Below are 23,269 nucleotides of genomic sequence, written 5' to 3' on the forward strand. Positions count from 1 at the left end.
CTTGAAATGTCTTATTAATAAAGTGTCACTCACATTGTCCAGAATTCTATCAGATAAACCTTATAATAAATGCAAGTATACCTTTAAATCACATATTGAATACAATACAGAATGTCTAACATCGTCTGGGAAAGATTTGATTGTCAAATGGTTCGACTTACAAGTATATGACGCGGTGACATCAGTATGGCAAAATGAGTCAGATGATTGCATTTGCATGAAGTATGTGTGCTGTTGAAATATTGACGCTCACAACCATCCATCGACCAATGACCTTGCATAGTATCTGGTGTGTAATTCCAAAAAGCACATACAGTACCAAAATCTTTGCCCAGAACCTAGAAAATTAATTACAAAATGGACTAATTATCATTTCATCATTATAGTGTAAATTAGATGGTGCTGAGTTATTTTGGGCTTGCAAAACGTTTACCTATGTCTACTATGCAAGTACTCACTAATTTGTTACAAAAAAGATCATCCCTACTCTTTGCCTTTCAGAACTTTAAGCTAACTATTTTCATGAATTCATCCATAAAAATATTTTAAGCTACAAATAACCATACAAAGAGAATAGCACTACAAATTTATTTGCATCTCACTAAAGTATTTTATACATAAGTTGTTACAAAACTCATAACTTGTGATCTGAGTTTTCTTATTACCTGGACAGCTACGTTGCTTATATTTTAAAGCTCAACTTATAGTTTATTTTCAGGCAGTCTTGTGATCCTACAACACATATTTATCCTGAATGCTTCCCTTCTCTTTCCAAGCACTTGGTTGTGAATACAGAGTCAAAACAGACAGATTTCACAAGCAGTTGTAAACCACAGTTCTGAAGGTGTTAGAGTGGAGGAGGGTTTGTTGACGTGAGCAATTCTTTACAGTTTTTATTACTAAACCTGCTAAGAGTAGGAGACCCTCTTTGCACATTTAGATTTTGTCCACATTGAGAGGAACCTGAAATAGACTGTAATAAATGCAAATGTTTTAACTATAGATTTGGAGTTTGCCTCTGCACTTTAAAATAATGTGTCCACTAACATACCTAGCAGCTTTTTAGGTAGACTCAGTTATATAATGACTGCTCAGTGTGCCTGCTGTAAATTGGACACATACCAATAGAAAAAGATCTGGCCACTGAGGTAGCATTGACTTTGCAGACATTTTATTGGCCTATGCTGAAGAACAGCAAAAATAAGAAAAATCAGGTATGTTCTGCAAAACTAAAGAAACAGAAACAAACTTAATTTTCCTTGTATTTCTCTGCTGTCTCTCATAAAATCCTAACTTTTTAAACATAAAAAACAGCAACAGAGATTATTTTTCCTCTACTGCTTATTCTGTATTACACTGATATACTATGCAAACATGGGGACATACGTCTCATACACATGCACAGTACATCAGTAAGCAAGGAAAAATGCAGGCAAAGACTGAAGTGCAGTTATACAGAGATATTATTTAAGAAAGGTAAATCATTTATTTCTTAAATAATGTAATTGTATAAAAGTAATAATCCACTCCTGTTTGTGGGTATATCAGGATATTCCCATGGTTGGCTTTGTTTAATCACTGGGGCTTTACCCTCCTGATCAAACCACACCAGACTTGGGTAAATCTTGATATAACCACACACAATCATGGATTATTGCTTAAATAAACAAGTCTGGTGCATTATATAATGAAACCCAATTTAGTCACTTGCCTTAAGCATTAACTGCTTAAGTCACTGTGAGTTCTGATCTTCATCCTTGGTTTCAGATTCTGTTTCCTAACATGACTTGATCATTTCTTAATGGGTTGCTAGCTTTGTTTTCCATCATACCCACTTCCAAGTTATAAGAAATATTGGCTTAAAAAGTGGTATCAGCAAGTCCTGAATTGCATTAATGTAACATAATATAATGGTTAGAATATAAATCCCAAAGTGGTCAAGATTCATAGAGATATGCTAGGTGTATGTATGAATGTACAGAACATATGAATCTGCTTACCTGAGAAGATAGCTGTACACCAAATACACAGTTAGTGCAAGACTCAACAAGAGCAAGTTAACCAGTGTGAAACAGTGCAAACAAGTACATTATAGAGCAAGGTAGTGACCAGGTGCAGCTAGCACATATCATGTGATACTTGAAAACAGCATGTGCAAATCAGTGTGTGGTGGGCCATGTTGTCAAGAAGTGCCACACATAACTAACCTTCTGCACATTGAGGACAAATACCATGTGTCTAGTCACCAAAACACTTACTGGTTCCATAAAAAGGAAAAAAAGGAGATCTAGGATAGTAGGGAATGTGGGATATAACATACAGAGGAGAAACATAAAAGAAAAGCCGGTTAAGCTAGGGCACATTTTTTATTAGAGTAAGAGAGGAGGGATGATTTAAAGAATAATAAGAAAACATGGAGGAAATATGAGACAAAGTAGACAGAAGAGGTACACAAAAATGAAAATAGTACTGTGGGGGGGTTGGCCTAATGGTTAAGGTGTTTACCTTACAGACACAAGGTGCAGGGTTTGATTCTCACATGGGGTAACTGGCTAGGCTTAACATGGCCTGAAAGGGAAGGTAGCCTAGTACTAACCTATGAACCTATGAAATAGAGGCAAATATACACACACTAGGAGAGGGAGAAATGGGCTGGTGAGTGGCAAACAGAAGGTGTAATGGGAAGGAGGAGTGGACAATGCATAACATACAGGTTGGGGTGCAGCACAATGGGGGTATGTCTGCCTGAGGATAAGGCGAGGCTTGGACAGCATGCTGGATGCCATACAGCTCTGAGGGAAGTCCATTGTTGCAGAAGATGGTTCCTAAGGGAAACATGGCCAGTGACATAGGCCTCACTTATTTCTGGTGGCCTTATAATGGGTTCCTATCATATGATCAAAGTCTTACAACTTTGAACCATCAAAGAATGAACTTTAATTATCGAAGTTGTAAAACCTTGAAGCATATAAAGTAGATTGCCATAGAGCATGGAAAGGGAAGATTTCCCTTTACTGCACTGTAATGCGACCTCGGAGTTGGTATATTTAAGTAGCGGGTGGGGGAGCAGGGGGGCTTGCCCCCTGCAAAGACCGTTTTTTTTTTTTTTTAAACGTTTTTACTTTTTTTTGTGTGTGTTCGAAGTTCCGAGACTTTGGTCATTAAAGTTCATCCTTTAATGATTCAAAGTTTTGTAACTTCGATCATATGATATAGACCCCTTATAACAAGGGTCTGCTGTTTGAGCACATTTGCCATGATCTGTAGAGGGGGCATGGAATCAGCCATACAGTGGACAATCACACTGTCAACCATGCCCCATATCTCCTGTTACACTAAAGCTTGGGCTGCAGCAAGGCATGAGCCAGGCTAATTACCTGAATGAAATATACAAATGCATATTTCAGTTAAAGTAATATTGCTATCATTTACAATAAATACTGTTATACATACACTATTTAAAGTGTTTATATACTTCATTCCATAATTTTGGGTCAGTTGTATGATACCCATTGATGAGAACACCATGGTATATTACAATTGATCCCCTAAGCTTGAAACCATCAGCTTCATTTCACTTGGGTGGGTGGTGTGCCCAAGACAGTCCATATGCATTCTGCTGTGTTGATCCTAGCCTCTACCGAACCATAAACTTAAAAGTTTACAGTAATAGGGCCTACCTATAATGTTTCAGATTTCTCTCTTTCTGCCTATATAGCCACAATAGGGAAACATTGTTTTTACTATCTAAGGCAGCCGTACACCTACTTTATAGTTATATATACTTTATAATTAAGCATGCTTGCTCTCCTGCAGAATATCTCACTTCTGTCCTGCTTAACTTTCAGTTGATTAAACCAACTGATTGGTCCTGTGCCCTGTACAAATATGTGACAGAATTGTTTACAACCATGTTTTTGAGGCAACAGTGCAGATGATAAATGCTAACACCTGCTCAGAACATTTTCTTTAGCTGCTTAGACCAAGATCCCCTTTTACAATTCATCTTATTTAAAGGATGATTTTCCCCTTGGTCGGATTTGTGATAGGACATGCCATCATGGTAAAATTGGACACTATTAATAATACCATGCTAATCTTAAAAATATCTTCCCCTGGATTCATTAAACAAAATATTCTGTGCAGGAAAAGTGTAGCCGCTCCTGCACAGAATATGGCCACCAAGTGATTCAGGAAAGAGCTGATCTGACGTGCACAAGCCTGCTGTCACTGTTCCTGTATGCAAAGACATGCAGAATGCTAGTTACCTCATTTGCTGGTGAAAACCATACAAATGAAGTGAATTAGCGATTCAGGAAGCAGTCAGGCATCCATGCAGGAGCAGTGCCAGTTGCAGAAATGTGTGCGGCTGCTAACTGAACACATTTGTGCCGAAAATAAAAAAAAAATGTAAAAACTCAATTTTAGGAGAAATCTGCATTTTGCCATTATAGTCAAATGCATACAGAATCAAAACATTACCAGGGAACACTGGTTGTCAAATGGAATGGCTCCATGTCATAGCAGTAACAATGGACTAAGGCAGTGGTGTATGCAAATGAGGGGAAATTTACTGAATCACAAAAATATTCTAAGTCCACACACTGCACCTAACTGTGTATGTGCTAGAACAGGAGAGTGTAGGCAGGAGGAGCAGCTAATATGAAAAGTGGATCTCATACTTGCTGTAAGCACATTGGAGCTCCATTGCTCAGGTTTACACTTAGCTAAGTACAGCTAAGCAAGGGTGTGTGTCTGAGGCTGTAATGTTTTACACCATGAAATGAAAAGAGTGTTCGCATCCAGGGAGGGTCATTTCTGCTAAAATGTGTTTACCTTAGCTAAATGGGTGTGCATGGTGCACAGTGGAATGGAAAGAGCAGCACTGTTTACATTTAAGCAGTGGGTTTGCATGCAACACCTCGGAGCTTAAAAAGGGCAGAGATGGGAAGGGGAAAAAAAAAAAAAGGGAAATAAAATAAAGTCACTCAAATACAAGTACAATAGCTGGCAGGTGGAATGTCTCAAATTCAGCCAATCACCCGGGCAGCATCTGCAGCACATCACTATAAACTATGCAAACACTTTCCAGTCTGTTTTTTCCCACAAACTCTGCATCATAGGTGTATACATACGGGGGAATTTTAACTGACAAAACTAGCAAAAAATGTTAGGAGCTGCTGTCGCTTTGATATATCAATATGTGCAAGAGGCCGAGGGTGTTGAGGAGGATAATGCTGACAACCAACTCAGACTGAGGAGTAGGAGAAGAGTGTTCAGACCCAGGGTAACCTACCAGGGGCTACATGATCAGGAGATAGTAGAGCACTACAAGGTGGGCAGGTACCTACTTCAGCAACTAGTTGAGCTGTGCCAACCTTGCCTCAGACCCAGAACCAACAGAGGGGAGCCCATCCTAGTGGATACCAAGGTATGTATAACCTTAAGAATACTAGTTACAGGTATTTTCCAAAGACCAACTGAGGATATCATGGGGATCTCACAAGCTTCTGCATCCAGGATACTCCATACTAAACCAGTTCCTGGATGCTATGCAACCACATGCCGCTGAGCACATTTACTTCCCCAGCACCCGTGAGGAGAGGACCAGCAATATGCATCTCTTCCACCATGTAGCAGAACACTCGGTGGTACTGGGTGCCATAGACTGCACGCACATCCACATCAAAGCACCACCCGGTGACCAGGGTAGGGTCTATCTAAACAGCAAGGAGTTCCACGCCATCAGCTGCCAGGTCATGTGCAATGCCCTGGGCATTATCATGAATGTGTGTGCTGGCAGCCCTGGAAGCTATCACAACTCCCACATCTGGCATTTGTCACAGCTGTACCAGGCATTTGCCAGTGGAGACATCCCATATGACCATCTGGTAGGTGATGCTGGCTATGCACTGGAGCCATAGCTGATGACACCCATCAGATTCACACTCACCCATAAAAGAACACCATAATGAGGCACACACATTAACCAGGATCATTACAGAGCATGTGTTTGGGATGCTCAAGTCACAGTTCAACTGTCTTGACATATCCGGTGGAGCCTTGCAGTACTCCCCAGCCACATGTGCACACATGATCATAGAATGTGCCATGCTACACAATATGATCTAGCAGAAGCAGCTGCAGTAGGAACAAAATGGGGAAGGGCCACGCAGCTCCCCTCCATTGCCAAGGTCTCCACAGGCACAGATGGACACAGAGGAGAAACATCCAGAGCCTGCCCCTGTAGGCAGACCGTGGCATGCTCAGTATGCCTGTCCTAGGCAAAGAGGCAATGCATAGCACATGCACTGACACTGTAGGGCCCGAGGGACTGATATCTTTCTCTGACTCAAGCACACAGTGAAATGGTTGCCAAACATCACACCACCTACACCTTACCATGTATAGGTAGTGTACTGCGTGCATCCGGCATAGTCAGCCCTCATTCACCATCCTCACAACTGCCTCAGGCACAAGGTAAGTCAGTCTTCTTAAAAATAAATGAATGGAGTAGAATGTTCTGATAGCATATCTATGGTATTGATGCAAGCATGCAAGGGAATGGGGTGGCTTACTGGGATAGCAGAAGACAACCGACAGCTATGTGGGACAGCAGGAAGTGTATGCATAGTACTGGCTTACCCATGCTATGCAGTACCACCCTAGTTGACAAATGCCACTGCAATATATGTGGAGAGCCAAATAACGGGGGGGGGGGTCATAGGTCACATGCATGAATGTCAAAGTGGGGGTCCCATACTCACCTCCAGCCTCACCCAGCAAATCAGGTGTAGAAAACCATACAGAAATGTCTGGCAAATGCCCCAACATGGCAACATCCATGAAATTCCCACCTACAGACTTAGACAGTGATATCACAGCAGGTCTGGCAGTGGCAGTATGGCTCTGAAAGGTAAGAAGTCTGAAACTGAAAATGTTTATGCCAGAACAATCTGACCTGTGGTCAGTACTGTTATGCCTACTATGCAAAATGGGACCAAAATGTTAAGCAAATATCAGCACAGTCTGTGCAAATATGTATTGAGCACAGATGTGTCACCCCCCCACCAATAGTCCCAAAGAAATGCAGTAACATGTCCCTAGTCCTAAGCAGCATTCAGCTGTCAACTAAAAGTGATGGCTCAACATGAACATAAAGCAATTGTCAGTAACTCCCAGTCAACTTACTTGTGCCATCTCATGGGTGTCCACTGCAGGCAGCCTGGGAACATATGATCATCAGAATGTACTGCAATGCTACAGATGGCCTGCATCTGTCACACCTGACCTACAGGCCTCTGGCAAATGCCCATGCCTCACCAACAGTGCTGTGTCAGGGAGTATCATAGGGTCCATAACACCAAAATAACACAGTCTACAAAATGCAAAGAAAGGCCATGCTGCTAACTGCTAGGAGCAAACCTGCCAGACTCAGAGAGCCAGAAATCTGGCCAAAACCATGAATAATAGGGTGATAAAGGCCCAAAGAGAAGGACACCTTTGACATATTGTTCTAATAATGTTAGAAAGTTGATGGAATGATTGTATAAGCATGGAATGTCTGAAGGGTATGAAGTCTGAAACTGCTATGTCAACTGTCATTAATATCTGACTTCAACCTTGAGTGACGTGCAAAGCACTTTTCCTTGCAAATCACACTAGTTTGGGTAAGCACCCAGATATATGAGTCATGAATATGGACATTCTGTGATACTCTGTACAGTTGACGGGCAGGGATAGGAGTCTAAACATGGGAATGCACTCATTGCAGGCAGTCCTAACCCTGGAAGATGGTGACATGTCTGCACCCCCAGAATCCTGGTCCACAGCCATGGGGAGTAACACACCCTTCCCTGATCACTCATTCTATGCAACATCCTGACTGCAACATGTGGCCAGCCAAGTCAAATGAGAAGGGCCATAGATATTTGTGAACCACACACACACACACACACACACACACACACACACACACACACACACACACACACACACACACACACACACACACACACACAAACACACACACCTCCAGGCTAGTCAAACAGTCTGAAACACACAAGACCCTCCAAGTGCAGTCAACCTTTGTGAAGACCCCTGTGAAAAGCACTGGTAGCTATATGCCAACATATCTGACCCAGGACGCCCCCCCCACATATTCTATCCCCTACAAATATATCTTGAATCTGCCTGGTACCCTGATCCTGCCTGACTTATATTAACTAACTGTGGACTGGAAATCATACCATGCCAGAACAGAAATGCACAGAGATTCCACCAGTTTAATATATCACCAAGCTGCTGGACTCTTTCCACAGCTCCAACAGTCAATTGGTTGAAGGCACACCTCTCAACAGGCGGGATTGTGCAAGAATGCCTAGCATTTGGCCCATAATATGGTGTGTGGATCATCCATCCTGTATTCCTCTGGTAAATCGCTGTGATGATCCGAGGAGGTATGTCACGAAGTACTGAAACAATACATGACAGTGTCAAATGTCATGCATGTCAGATGTCTGCTAAAACAAACCCTGTAACCCTAGCAACCCATACATTACTAAGATAAACAGAATCAATGTGTGGCCCATTGTCTCCCCATCTCCAGATATCCTGCATCAACAGATTGGGAGGATTGGCTGTAGCACAAAGCAAACCAGAGTGGAGTACAACAATCCCTGGAATGGAATGGAGTTTCACATTTACTATAGAAGGTCACACTGAGCATGCTCATACACTTAGAGAATTGTCATTTGGATCTAGGAATTAACAGGCCTTTCCCACCCAGTGCACTTCCATTGCCCTACTTTAGCAGTCCTGAAGATGTCTGTCACCATAGAAGTACCTTTTGTCAACCCTCAGCCATATAACCTCTGTGTCATGTGCGATAATGGCATAACACTATAGTACAAATAACTAGCTAGGTAGGAGTTCTAATCTCAGTCCTAGCAAATGTAAATGTGTGTGTGTATGTGTTTATAAGTTAAAGATTTTGGATCAATTCAAACCCAGTACACTTCCCATTGTCCTACTTTAGCTGTCCTGCAGATATCAGTCACCTTAGAAGTCTCTTTCTGCAGGCCTCAACAAGCTCTGTGACGTGTGTGTTAACTGCGTAACACTGTAGTACAAGTAATTAGGTAGGAGTTCTAATCTCAGTCCTGGCAAATGTAAAAGTGTGCGTGTGTGTGTGTGTGTGTGTGTGTGTGTGTGTGTGTGTGTGTGTGTGTGTGTGTGTGTGTGTGTGTGTGTGTGTGTGTGTGTGTGTGTGTGTGAGTGTGTGTGTGTGTGTGTGTGTGTGTGTGTGTTTGTGTTTATAAATTAAAGATTTTGGGTCAATTCAAACTCAGTACCCTTTCCACTGTTATACTTTAGCAGTTCTGCAGATATCACTCATCTTAGAAGTCCCTTTCATCAGACTTCAGCCTTTTAAACTCTGTGGCATGTGCGATAACTGTGTAATACTGTAGTACAATTAATCATTTAGGTAGGAGTTCTAATTTCAGCCCTGGCAAATGTAAAAGTGTGCATGTGTTTATAAGTTAAAGTTTTTTTGGTCATTTCAAACCCAAGACACTTCCCATTGTCCTACTTTAGCAGTCCTGCAGATAACAGTCACCTTAGAAGTCCCTTCCATCAGGCCCTATAAGCTCTGTGGTGCATGAGATAACTGCATAACACTAAAGTACAAACAACAAGTGAGGTAAGATTTCTAATCTCAGTCCTGGTAAATGTAAGCCCTATAAGCTCTGTGTGCTTGTGATAACTGCATAACCCCATAGTACAAATAAGTTAGGTAAGAGTTCTAATCTCAGCCCTTGTAAAGCATGTATGCATATATGTATGTGTTTATACGTTAAAGATTTTGGGGCAATTCAAACCCAGTACACTTCCCATTGCCCTATTTTAGCAGGCCTGCAGATATCAGTCACCTTACAAGTCCCTTTCATCAAGATTCAGCTCTATAAGCTCTGTAGCACATGCAATAACTGCATAACACTATAGTACAAATAACTAGTTAGGTACGAGTTCTAATCTCAGTCCTGGCAAATGCAAAAGTGTGTGTGTTGGGGCCATTCAAATTCACTATACTTCCTATTGGCCTACTTTAGTAGTCCTGTAGACAACAATCACCTTAGAAGTCCCTTTTGTCAGGCCTGAGCCCTATAAGCTCTGTGGCGCATGCGAAAACTGTGTAACACTACAGTACAAATAACTCCCAGTTCTGGCAAATATGTGTGTATATGTGCAGTATAAAGTATTTTGTGGCCTCTCTCAGCTAGTACATCACCCACTGCCATACATTATAAGGTCTGGTGATATTCCTCACCTCAGAAGTACCTTTGGACAACCTTCACCCTGTAAGCTCCGTGGCGCACGTGATAAATGTGTAACACTTTAGTAGCAATAAATAGATAGGGGTTTTACTATCAGTCCTGGCAAATGTGTGTGAGAGTAGAGTATCTTGTGTGTGTGCTTGTGTGAGAACGACATCTATTGGATGGGCATGTTTTCATATTTTATGCCATGGTACACACAGTACACATTCCTAGGTCTACTGTAGGAGGTCCGCTGTTCACACCAACCGTAGTGGTATCTGTAGACATTCTTCAGCCCTATAAGCCCTGTGTAACAGTATGGAATAGTATGGTACGAATAACAAGATAGTTTGGTCTGCTAATGTCAGTACTGGCAAGTGTGTGCATGCATTGGTGTATATAGCAGTGGTTGTGAGTGTGTAGACTTGTATGTGACACTATTATGAGTACTCTCACACCAAGTACAGTCACCATTGCCATATCCCACAAGGCCACATGATGTTATTCACCTTACAGGTACCTTGTAACACTCATCACACTAGTAGTCCTGTGCCACCTACAATAATGGCATAATAGTGTGGTACCACAACTTGATGGGTAGGGGTTCCAAACACAACACTAGCAACTGTGATCCTGTGTGTGCATGTGTGTGTGTGTGTGTGTGTGTGTGTGTGTGTGTGTGTGTGTGTGTGTGTGTGTGTGTGTGAACAGTATTCTCTGTATGTTTGGTTGACAGAATATCCTCTGTGGTTGAGGTCATTAGCAATCCGAGGTGTGTTCCACCCACCACACTTACCATTGTCCTCTCTACTAGAGCTCATATCAACCATCATAGACCTAGATACAACCCCTTAGCCTTATAAGCTGTGAGGCACATGCAAGAACAGACCTGGGAAATGTGTGCACATACAGCTGTACCTTGGCAATGACATGGTCGATGGGTTACAACACTGCCATACCCCTCATTGGTGATGTCTGCAGGTCCATGACCTGCTGACACAAACAGACACCTGGGACACAAACAGAATACAGCATGTGAGAACACATTTGCTTAGTGTTACTAACATCAATAATGCATCATGGCTGAAAAGGTACACATACACACACTGATGTGTACCCATTACAAATGCCAGTTGACAGCACCTTACACAGCATTAAATAGCTACACTCTACTAAATTCACCCTGTGCATCCGACCCGTATTAGCATGTCCCTGTATCAATGGTATAGATTGCAGGGATATGGAACAGGTATCACTATATGCAAAGGGTGTTGTGTGGGTTTGCCAGAAGCCTAGGCTGGGCCATATGGTTGACTTCATGTGTGTGTGTGTGTGTGTGTTTGAGGGTTGTTCATTAAATGGGCTGTGCAGGGGTGGTGGTGTGTGTGTGTGTGTGTGTGTGTGTGTGTGTGTGTGTGTGTGTGTGTGTGTGTGTGTGTGTGTGTGTGGAAGTGACTTCTCTGATGGTGATGTGTGCGTGTGTTTGTATGCACACAGTCACACCATGTGGGCACCTACACAGGATTATTTTGGACAGCTTTGGGCCGTACATGGCAGGGTGTGCAGTTCACCATCTCTGGCCATGGACACAGGAACTGGGCCTCCCAAGGGTATCATTGGCACCACCAGGGACAAGTCCAGATGCAGTACTACTCCTTGGTGGTGACTGCTGCCTGCTGGATTCATGTCCCTGTTGGGACCAGCCAGGATCACGTGCCCATGGCCTGCTGCATCGTGACATGGACAGCCCACCCCCTTCAGTAGTGCTGGTAGTACTGCCAGTATGGGAACGTGATGGTGCACAGCCATGTAGACCCTCAGCTGATCTTGGTGCTGCTCTACATCCATGTGGCTGTTGGCCATTGTCTGCCAAATGCTCAAGTACAGATATTCCATGGTCAAGGAGTGCCAAGGTCTCCTCCTACTGTTTATCCATGATCTCAGTATGCTCACAGATGGCTGCAGTGAGTTCATGAATATTGCCACGAATACCAGGGATGTGCTTATCCATGACCCCCGTGTATAAGTCCAGTGTTATGTTCATTATGTGTCTGTGCCTCCATGATGGCCTGATACATGTATCTGGTGACTGCTGATGTGGCACTTGCAACTGGGGCATGATGGGCTGCAATTCTCCTCCAAGCACCCCTGCCCATCTGTCTGTGTGGGACCTCACCAGCACTCTGGCTATGGCTAGTGACTGCATACTGACTTGCCACAGTCACCACAGTAGCCTGTTCCATGCCACCACCCACCAACTGTCCATTATCTGTGGCTACTGGTGATGGGGTATGTGTGGGCATTGTGACTGTGTGCGAGGATGGGGTTGACAATAGTGGGATGCCAACTGATGGCACTGATTCAGCCCCTGACAAACCCACCTGTGCCTCAATATGAGTATCATCATGGTCAGAGTCTGCAGAGACACTGACATTAGAATCAGAGTGGGAGGGACCGCAGCCACCATGTCCACCTGTGAGGGAAAAACAACATATGTAAATTACTACCAGTACAATAATGTTTTCTGGTACACACACACACACACACACACACACACACACACACACACACACACACACACACACACATACAGGTGAGGTACCTCAAAGGCATTACATAGTCCTCACATTAGCCAACTAGGGGCTTTCATGACACACAGTCAGACAATAACACACACACTCTGGACAGGCCCTCAGCATCATGCAGTGCAGTATTTTCCAGTTACTGTTACTACTAATATACACCTCTGGAATGCATGAGTGGTGTTAGTAGGTGATGGCCCTTCATCTAGTACACACTGCATCCATGTAAATTATTGCTGTTCACCTGTATAGCACTGTGGCAACTCCTATAGAACATAACTCCCAACTGTACAGTGTTTTGCTGAATGTCTATATGCGTGGTTCATATGTCTGGTCTGTTCCTCATAACTCCTGTGTTTGTCTGATACATTACTGGGTTGATCTGTGGATTGGTGCCACTAATTAATGTCCTAATTTAAGGTGTAGACTGTATAACCTGCAGTACATGTATGTTAAAACAAAGCCAGTTACTCAAACTACTTCCCAAGCTTACAGTGGATATAGTAAGTGTGATTGTCCTTATTGGATGTGTCCAATTTGTACTCAGTTAGCCTTACAATAATCCACCTGTGACCTAATATGCTCATTCATACAAAGGTTGAAATGCTTGCCAGTTGGTGCATGATCCTACTTTGCCCTGTACAGCCAATATAGCATCCCATTATTTGCTTTGTGGATTGCTGCTGTCCAGCAAAGAGGATTACATTACTTTGGTGGAGACAGATTTTACAAGTCAGGTATTGCTGAGGCCATACAACTATGTGGGTGGTCATATTTCTGTTTGTAGTAGGCATGGACACAAGGTCATAACACTGTTGGACACCTCTCCACTTTCAATGTGATGCTGATGCGTATTCTAGTACCCATGGCTGTGTCAGGGCAATGCAACAAACATTGGCTGTAGAAGTGTAACTCTGTTGGATGCACAGAAACTAAGATTACACATGTGTACAACATGTAAAGCTTATTTATCTGATGTTTTCCATCCCATGTCAGTTGTTATGAGGCAGCCAGGTACACCTACCCATACATACATAGGCACAGGTAATACCTGCTGTACATTTCTGTTCTATGTCAGTATAGCACACTATAATTACAGTCTTGCTGCTCAGTCAGTCATGTCAACCTGTTAGGGCAGGACATCTGGAGAACACTGCACATACATGGTGAGCTATGGGCCAAAATTAGTGACACATTCTTTATATTGCTGTAACACATGTACATCATTTGATAGTACAGTAGCCTTTGCATTCACAGACATACCCTGGAGGATGTCTGGTGCTCATATGGCAGGCAGAGAGGAGAAAGGAGAGGAGTGTGGTAGTGAGGATAGGAACTGTTAATGTTGTGAGTATGACTGGTATGGGGACAGAGCTAGCTGATATAATGGACAGAAGAAAGGTCGATAAATTGTGTGTGCCAGAGACTAGATGGAAGGGGTGTACAGCTGTGTGTATCAGAGTCAGGTACAACTAGTTCTATCATGGTGTGTATGGGAAAGGAACTGGTACAGGGGTTAACCTGATGGAACATTATGCCAAGAATGTTTGTGGAGGTGTTAAGAGTGTCAGGTAGAGTGATGTTTAGGAGGCTGTGAATTGATAGTGTATATGCTCCGCTAATTGTGTGTGTGATGGATGAGACAGACATAGTTTGGTGTGGTTGGATGAAGTGGTGATGAGTGTACACAAGGGTAAGAGACTGGTGATTGGAGCAGATTTCAATGGGCATGTTGGTGAAAGGGATAGTGGGCATGCAGAATTGATGGGTAGGTATGGTGTTAAGCAAAGAAATGCAGTAGGTAAGATGGTGGTGGAGTTTGCAAAAGAGGTTGAACATGGCTGCGGTGAATACATAGTTTTACAAGACCGAGGACCATTGGGTGATATACAAGAATGGAGGAAGATGCACACAGGTGGATTATCACCTATGCAGTTGGGCCTGTTTGAAGGGGATTGGTAACTGTATAATGGTGACAGGGGAAAGTGTGGTTAGGCAGCATGAAATGTTGGCCTGTGGGATGACGTTGGTGATCAAGATGAGGGGGAGGAGTGTGAGGGCAGTACCATGGATCAGATGGTGAATACTGAGAAAGGGTGATTGTTAGGTTGAGTTCAGGGAAGAGTTAAGACAGGCAGTGGGTGGCAGGAAAGAGTTAGCAAATATCTGGGTGACGTCAGAGCTAGTAAGGGAGATGAGTAGAACGAGGCTTGGTGTGACATCTGCACAAAGGAAGGAGGACAAGAAGAACTGGTGGTGGAATGAGGAAGTACAGGGGAGTATTCAGAGAAAGAGGTTGGCCAAGCAGACGTGGGATTGTCAGACAGATGAAGAAAGTAGACAGGTGTATAGGGAGATGGGGTGCATGGCAAAGAGAGTGGTGACAAAGGCTGAGGATGGGGCATCTAAAGGGTTGTATGTAAGGTTGGACACCAAGTGAGGCGAGTGTGTCAAGCAGGTGGAAACAGTACTTTGATGGGCTGTTGAATAAAGAGAATGAGAGAGAGAGAGAGAGAAGGTTGTATGATGTGGGTATGGTGAATCAGGATGTGCAACAGATTATCAAGGAGGAAATAAGGATAGCTATGAAGAGGTTTAAGAATGGAAAGGCTATTGGTCAAGATGACATACATGTGGAAACATTGAGTTGTTTAGGACAAATGGCAGTGGTCTTTTTAACCGGATTGTTTACTGTAATCTTGGAAAGTGAGAGGATCCGTGAGGAGTGGATAAAATGTGTTTGGGTACTGATTATGAGAATAAGGGTGGTGTGCAAAGCTGTAGTAACTACAGAGGGATAACACTGATCACTCACAGCATGAGGTCATGGTAAAGGGTGGTGGAAGCTGGGTTAAGTGAGGATTACTAATCAGCAGTATGGTTTCATGCCAGGAAAGAGCAGTACAGATGTGATGTTTGCTCTGAGAGTGTTGATGGAGACATACAGAGAAGGTCAGAAGTAGCTGCATTGTATGTTTGTGAACTTAGAGACAGCATATGACAGGATGCCTATGGAGGGGTTGTGGTATTGTATGAGATGGTCAGGAGTTGCAGAGGAATCTGTAAGAATGTTAGAGAGGATGTACAAGGCTAGTGTGACAGTGGTGAGTTCTGCATTGGGAGTGACAGGTATATTTAAGGTGGAGGTGGGAGTACATCAGGGATCAGCTATGAGCCCTTTCTTATCTGCATTGGCGATGGACAGGTTGACAGATATGATCAGAGAGAAGTCCCCATAGATTGTGCTGTTTGCAGATGACATTGTGGTCTGTAGTGAGAGTATGGCACAATTTAAGGAGACCCTGGAGAGGTGGAGGAATGGTCTAGAGATGGGAGGAATGGTGGTCTGCAGGACTAAGACAGAATATATGTGTGTGAATAGGAGGGAGGCTAGAGGAATGGTGAGGATGCAAGGAATACTGTTTGCAAAGGTGGATAGGTGTAAATACTTGGGAACAACAGTTCAGAGTAATGGCGAGTGTAGGGGAGTGATGAAGAAGAGAGAACAGGAAGGATATGGGTGGTGGAAAATAGTGTCAGGAGTGATTTTTGGCAGACGAGTACCATTAAGAGTGATATGGATGGTCTACAAGAGGGTGTTGAGACCAGCTATGTTATATGGGTTGGAGGCAATGACAGTGTAAATAAAGGCACAAGTCAGAGCTGGACATAGCAGAGTTAATGATGTTAAGATTTGCACTGGGTGTAACGAGGGTGGACAGGATTAGGAATATGTATGTTAGGGGGTCAGCCCAGGTTGGACAGCTTGGGGACAAACTCAGAGAGTGGCAGGATTATGTTGGTTTGGACATGTGATGATGAGGTATGCTGAGTATATTTGGGAAAGGATGAGGTTGCCAGGTAAGAGGAAAAGAGCAAGGCCTGAGATATGGTGCATTTATGTGGTGACAGCAGACATGCAGGTGGGTGGTGTGACACAGCAAGATGCAGAGGACTAGAAGACATGGAGACAGATGATCTGCTGTGGTGACCTCTAATGGTTACAACCAAAAGAAAGAGAAGGTGAGGTTGTAATGTCAGTGTTCACATGTTTACAATTATTTGCCAGACATAACACAATGCTTGATGACATAACTACAAATATGAGGCACACATATGGTCAGTGTGCATAACACTGGACAGTTGAATGATATGAGCTCAGTATATCCCATGCAGTTCAACACACACAGCTGCGACAGTATTTCAGTATGCAAATACCCTGTATAGGTCAATCACATGTCTGAGAAAGACATGTATATCATATTTGTATTCACAATTAACATATGGATATCTGCGACATCCTAGCAGTGTCATAGTCAGTATTGTGTACCACACACTCCAGTAGTGGTTATATGTGAGGCATTCTTTCCAGGGGTGACTCAGGGCCCTGAGCTGTGTTCTATGTCACTGCAGACAGACACAGATGCTATGGCCATAAGTTCTGCTCAGCAATATATCAGTACAGCATGTGTTGTTGAGACATAATAGTTTGTGAACTTCCTATTTTCCATGTTTACATACCTCCTACTACATTCCATTACATGCTTAATTGTTTGACATACCTGTGTTTTATTTTTTCGGTACAGTTGGTATAATCCATTCATTTCAGTGTGTGTGTGTGTGTGTGTGTGTGTGTGTGTGTGTGTGTGTGTGTGTGTGTGTGTGTGTCTGTTTGTTTGTTGGTCTCTCTCTCTCTGAGACAGATGTAGAGTATACATCTGTTTTGTATAGACAGCAGTTTGCCTTTTGTAGGTAATGCTCACGAGCAGCTGATGGCCTTAATACCAGTTGCAGTCCCCCACTTGCTAATTGCATATAGAACAGCTGTGGTATCATTCCCATACCCAATAGCATGGAAACACACTCCTATAACTGAGTACTTCATGAGGCCATTGCCCATTTTCCTTGCCTCTGAGGAGAACTTCATGGAGCTGTGTAACAAATAGCATCACAGAGGGTAGTTGGGAATACCTCTTACAACAAACACTGTGGAGACAGCCCAACAAACTGAGAGAGAATGTTCCAGATATAGGGACAGAATGTAAGTATTGCTGTTACACAGTTGAAGTAATGCTAGTTTGACAGGGTTTGTGTGGATTTGGCTGCTCTGCATGAATTTGTCTGATAGTGTTATGTGGTTGACATAACTCTCAACTGTAGGGCTATCCGCAGACTGGCCAGAGTTTGGACTCTTATATTTGGTGTGTTACTTGCACATTTTTCCCCTTGGAAATTCAGTAACATACTCTGAGGATTGCAGTCAGTAAATGGTAACATCCATGTGTGTTTCTGACTTCATATCCCTCAGAACAGATATGTTACAACAACTCTGTTACACCAGCAACTTTCTCAGTGTATAACAACAATATGTCACTAATGCCCTTGTGTTTGGGCCTCTGCCCCCATGTATGTCAGGCTTTGTCCAGATGCCATGCAGTAAAAGTTGGATAGGTATAGTATATCATTATATAGTGACTTCATTCCTGATATCATCCCAGTGATGTATCAGACTACCAGACATGTTATGTGTAGGAGGCCTTATACATGAGGACAAAGCCTGGACGTTCTGTGGGAATCTATACAGTTGAGAGGACTGTGTATTTCTGGCAATTGTTCACAGACTGTCAGGATTGTGTAACAGTGTATTGTGAATGTGTTATTTGGCCTGTGTAGGGAGGGGGGTAGATGTAAGTGTTGAGGGTCCTTTTCTGACTTTGCATGCTGCTTCAGTTTCTGGTGCTATATCAGCTGTATATGTTTTTAGGGGCAGACTGACACATATCCCATACCACAGTCAGGAGTCAGACTACACTGTGAATTGGGCCAGTATATGTAGGGGGTAGTGTGTGAGTGGCAAACATGATGAGTATTTTGTTCACACAGTCCATACATGTTACTGTTCATGTAGCTTACCAGTATGTCACTTTGAATGAAGTGTGACTGGTTATGTGTATTCACTTTCACATTGGTGTCTATTTGACAGTGCTGTTACATCCCTGTAGTGCCTGATATATTTGCAATTACATGTGTATTCCCCCATAGCAAAACTGGGTTAGTGTTGTGTCAGTTTGCCTGTAGTTTAGACAGTGCATTTCTGACACATCAGTGGGATGATGTTAAAATTAATGTCAGTAACTAGTGGGTAGTAAATTGGTTTTGGACTTGGGCTATTCCAGTCAATATATGTTACAACAGACAGGAGGTTGTTACTGCATCAACTGTGTCACCTTATCTACTCCAGTATTTGGGATATGTACCCAGTTTCATGGCTTTACCCCCCCCCCATCAAGCTTGGTCCCAATTTGTTGCAGTAAGTGGTTCTGAGTATGCCTCTCGACTGGCCAGATTGTTTCAGGCTGTCTAGGTTTATTGCTCATATTTCTGGTCTGTTCCACAGAATCATTATTTTAATTTCTGTGGTAAATCACTGTGATGATGTGAGTATTTCTGTCAGTAAATGATGACATAGGTTCATAGGTTCATAGGTGAGTACTAGGCTAATACCCCTGGAGCCAATACAAGCCTAGCCCAAGTACATTCCCAGTTGTCCTGTTGCCAGTTGTTAGTTCCTTGTGTCCCTATCAAGTAAGACTGTTGAAGTGATTCCCAGGGTGAATTTCCTGTTACTCATCCATTCGTCAAGATTTGTTTTGAAGAGGGCAAGTGAGGTGCTCTGCTGGGTCTATATTATAAGCATGAAAAGACTAAACCGCAAACGCTCACATGAGAGAAAATGACGGTGCTCGAACTTGATATTGTGGGGGGGGGGGTCTGCACCCCCCCCCTGCTAACTATATATTCTAACTCCGAGGTTGCACTACAGTGAGGAAAGGGCAAATATCCCACTCCTGACTGTAACACGACCCCACAGTCACACTTTTGATTCCCAGCATTTTCGCTCATGTGACCATTCACGGTTTAGTCTTTTCATGCTTATAATATAGGCCCGCGCTGCTTGACGTAAATGGGTAGTTTATTTCAGAGTATGGGAAGTCTATGGGTTGGGAACCTGTCCCTCCAGCAGGTTCTGTTTATTGTGGTGATGAGGTTTAGGTCTTTGGACCATGTGGTGCAGAAAGATTGGGACTTTTTCAGATGAAGTATGTCTAGCATCACTGGGTCAGACATGGCTTTGTATGTCAAACAGAGATCGCCTCTAAGTAGGCGATATGAGATGGAGTAAAGCTCTGGAGTTTTTTTGAGTCTTTCTGTATAGAGCATGTGTTTGAGTCCTAGTATCCTCTTTGTGAGGAATTTCTGTGGCCTCTCCAGTTGTCGTAGGAGTCTAGTGAGGTGCATGCCAAATGGGACATTGTACACTATAATAAGTCTAATGAGGGGTGAGTAGGGAGGGATTATGACTTCTTTCTTCCTGGATGAGAATCCTTTTGTAATGAGGTGTGCCACATAGAAGGACTTTCTAACAACAGTGGCAACATCATTGTCAAAGGAGACATTGCTATCTACCTGTGTCCCTAGGTCTCTTATCACACCTTGGGGGTTGAGTGGGTGCTTCTGTCGATGTAGTAGTTCATGGGCACCATGTTTTTTCCCAAAGGGAATGATGATGCACTTTTTAGCATTGAGCTTAAGGCCATGGTTATGGCACCAGTTGTTGGTCTCTGTGAGACCTTTTTTGTAGGATGTCTACATCATCTTGAGAATCTATAACTGCTCCCAGTTTGCAGTTGTCCACAAATTTGGTTAAACAGAGTCCCTTTGCGTTGGCCTGAACTTCAGAGAAGTAGATGGCAAACAGGAGAGGACCCAGGAAATATTCCTGTGGGACTCCATTTTTAACTGCCTGGTAGTCAGATTTGGAGTCCACTGCTTTCACCATGTGCATTCTGTCTGTGAGCCAGTTGGCAACCCATTTTATGATGTAGGGGTTAATGCTGAGGGTAATGAGTCTATCAATGATCCCTGAGTGGGGTATGGTGTTGAAGGCCTTGACTAGTTTGAGGTAGGCTGCATGGACTACCTTGTCTTCATTCCCCACTCTGGTGACAGATTTGAAGAAGTCTATCAGGTTGAGCAGACATGATTTTCCTTTCACAAACCTAAAGTGTGAGGGGTCCAAGGTTTCAAGGTTCCCTACATCCCTATTTATCAGGTCCATAATGATGCGCTCTATGGCCTTATAGATGCTTGTCTAGCTGATGTGGCAGTAGTTACCAGGGTCAGTAGTCTCTCCCTCTTTGTGGAGTGGAATGACTGTAGCGGTGCACCATTCAGTGGGAACAAAGCCTGAAGTGAGGCTGTGGTTGAACAAGGTGCTCAGGTGTGATGCCAATTCCCTTTGTAGTTCATGCGGAAGACAGCCAGGTACATTATCAGGTCCCATGGAAGCTGTATTTTTGGCTTTGGACAGTGTGGTTTCTACTTCTTCCGCCATGATATTAGGGATTTGGCATTCCTCAAGTATTGGGATGGGCCCTTTACTAGGTGAAGGGGGGATTAAAGTTTGCACTAAACCTATCAGCCAAGATATTGACAATATCTGTTGGTTCAGTATAAGTGGTGCCATTGTGCAGTAGCTCATAGCACATCTGCATATTGTTATGCAGATTCTTTATATTGCTAAAGAATGGCTTGTGTTGTCTTTAGTATCTGTATCAATTTTGTCTTTGTAACTAGCTTTGGAGGATTTGATGAAGGATCTCATTTTTTTGCTGAGATTTACAAGGGAATTTTTCCAGTCTTGGGATGTTACCCTTTTCTGCAATAGTTTTTGCTTCTCTTGTAGAGTTTGTTAATGGCAGGGGACCACCAGATTGACTTTCTTTTCTTGGAGGACAGGATGTTGGTTCTGTTTGGTATGGCCCGATCCATGCACTTGTGTAAATGCTCTTACAGTGCCTTTGCATGGCTGACATGAAGTTTGTCACTTCTGACTTTCAAAGCTCAAAATTCGCTTTGGAGAAGTTCTTCACTGTGGTTTCCTTCATGGGGGGTGAGGGTGGGATTTGGATATCAACTGTGAAAAACTTGTGGTCAGATCTAAACAGGAAGGAGTTGATTACTGGTGTAGAGCAGTGAACCCCCATGTTTGTAATGACCAGGTCGAGAAAGTTTCTACCTCTGGTAGGGGTAAGAATGAGTTGGTTCAGGGTTTTGGAATTACTGAATTCCACAAATCGTTGGGCAAATGAGTTGGTACAGGAGTAATTTTTCCAAGCTGATGGAGGGGTGGTTAATGTCTCCCAGGAGAAGGGCATTAGGTTGACCCTTAATGATTTCCAGAGTGTTCAGGAATGCATGGTGGGAGACTTGGGACATTGTGGGGGTTCTATAGCAAGCTACAACCTGGATTGCAGTTTTATCCAGTGTTAGTTGTACCTGAAGTATCTCTGATGTATTATGTTGGGCAACTAGTCTGGAGGTGTGCATATCTTTTATGAAGATGGATATACCACTGCCTTTGGGGCTTCGGTCCACATCTCCGTTAGGGCTTCAGTCCAGATTTAGGGGCCAAAAGGTGCGATATGCTTTGTATTCTGATAGCGCTGGGGTGCTCTCCGGAGCCTTGAACCAGGTCTCTGTTACTGCACAGAGATTGATGTTCTCTAATTTAAGGAGTGAATGCATTTTGAGATTTAGACTTCCAGCCTTGAGAAGCATAACCCTCAGGTTGTGTTTGCTTACAGTTGTTATGGCGGTAAATTTGTCTTCAGGGCATTGCCTAATAAAGGCACTATAGGGGTGACAAGAGTCTTTGCCAGTATTCAGAATCCCAAGGGTGACAGATGCAGGCCATCTCTGGCAAAGCATCAAGGTCTGTCAATCATGTCATCCAAGGCAGACACATACTGCATCCCCTTTGAATGACACCAGAAACTTAGCCAACTGATGAAGTCAATCATTTTCTGCTTGAACTGTAGTATCATTTTGGGTGATAGTAGGATGCTACTCAGGGCTAGGGTCATACTTGCCTAGGCTACAAGATCCGAGAGCTCCTCCATGTCTCTTTTCATGTAGTCCAGGAGGGAGGTACATCTTAGGTCATTTCAGTTTCAGAACTCACATCCTTCCAAACATGTATACTGACACAAACCCTGTTAGTGTAGCAACATTCTACATTTATAACTGCAGTACATACATTATGTCCCTAGTCTTAGCCCATTGTTCCCCCATTTTGACCGCCTTTGTCTGGATGTGTTGCACTTAGAGGTGGAGAGGTATGGTGCTGGGTATGACTCCACCATATGTATATATATATATATATATATATATATATATATATATATATATATATATATATATATATCAATATGGAACACTATAATCCTGAAATTCTGAAATACTGAATTTCAGAATCATGAGATTATAACGCCGAAAGCTCAAAAGTTCGAAACCCCAGAAGTGCAA

General features: G+C 43.1%; 1 protein-coding gene across 1 annotated transcript in view; it reads right to left on the reverse strand.

The window, feature by feature from the left end:
- The window catches only part of ADGRL4 (adhesion G protein-coupled receptor L4), a 707,438-nt gene that overhangs the window by 187,105 nt on the left and 497,064 nt on the right, over positions 1–23,269 (reverse strand). The window contains exon 9 of the mRNA XM_044085751.1: positions 162–338. Coding sequence (XP_043941686.1) covers positions 162–338 — 177 coding nt within the window. The remainder of the gene's footprint in view (positions 1–161; positions 339–23,269) is intronic.

This window comes from Protopterus annectens, chromosome 10.part0 (genome assembly GCF_019279795.1).
Source record: "Protopterus annectens isolate FY-2018-M chromosome 10.part0, PAN1.0, whole genome shotgun sequence".
Classification (NCBI taxonomy): domain Eukaryota; kingdom Metazoa; phylum Chordata; order Ceratodontiformes; family Protopteridae; genus Protopterus; species Protopterus annectens.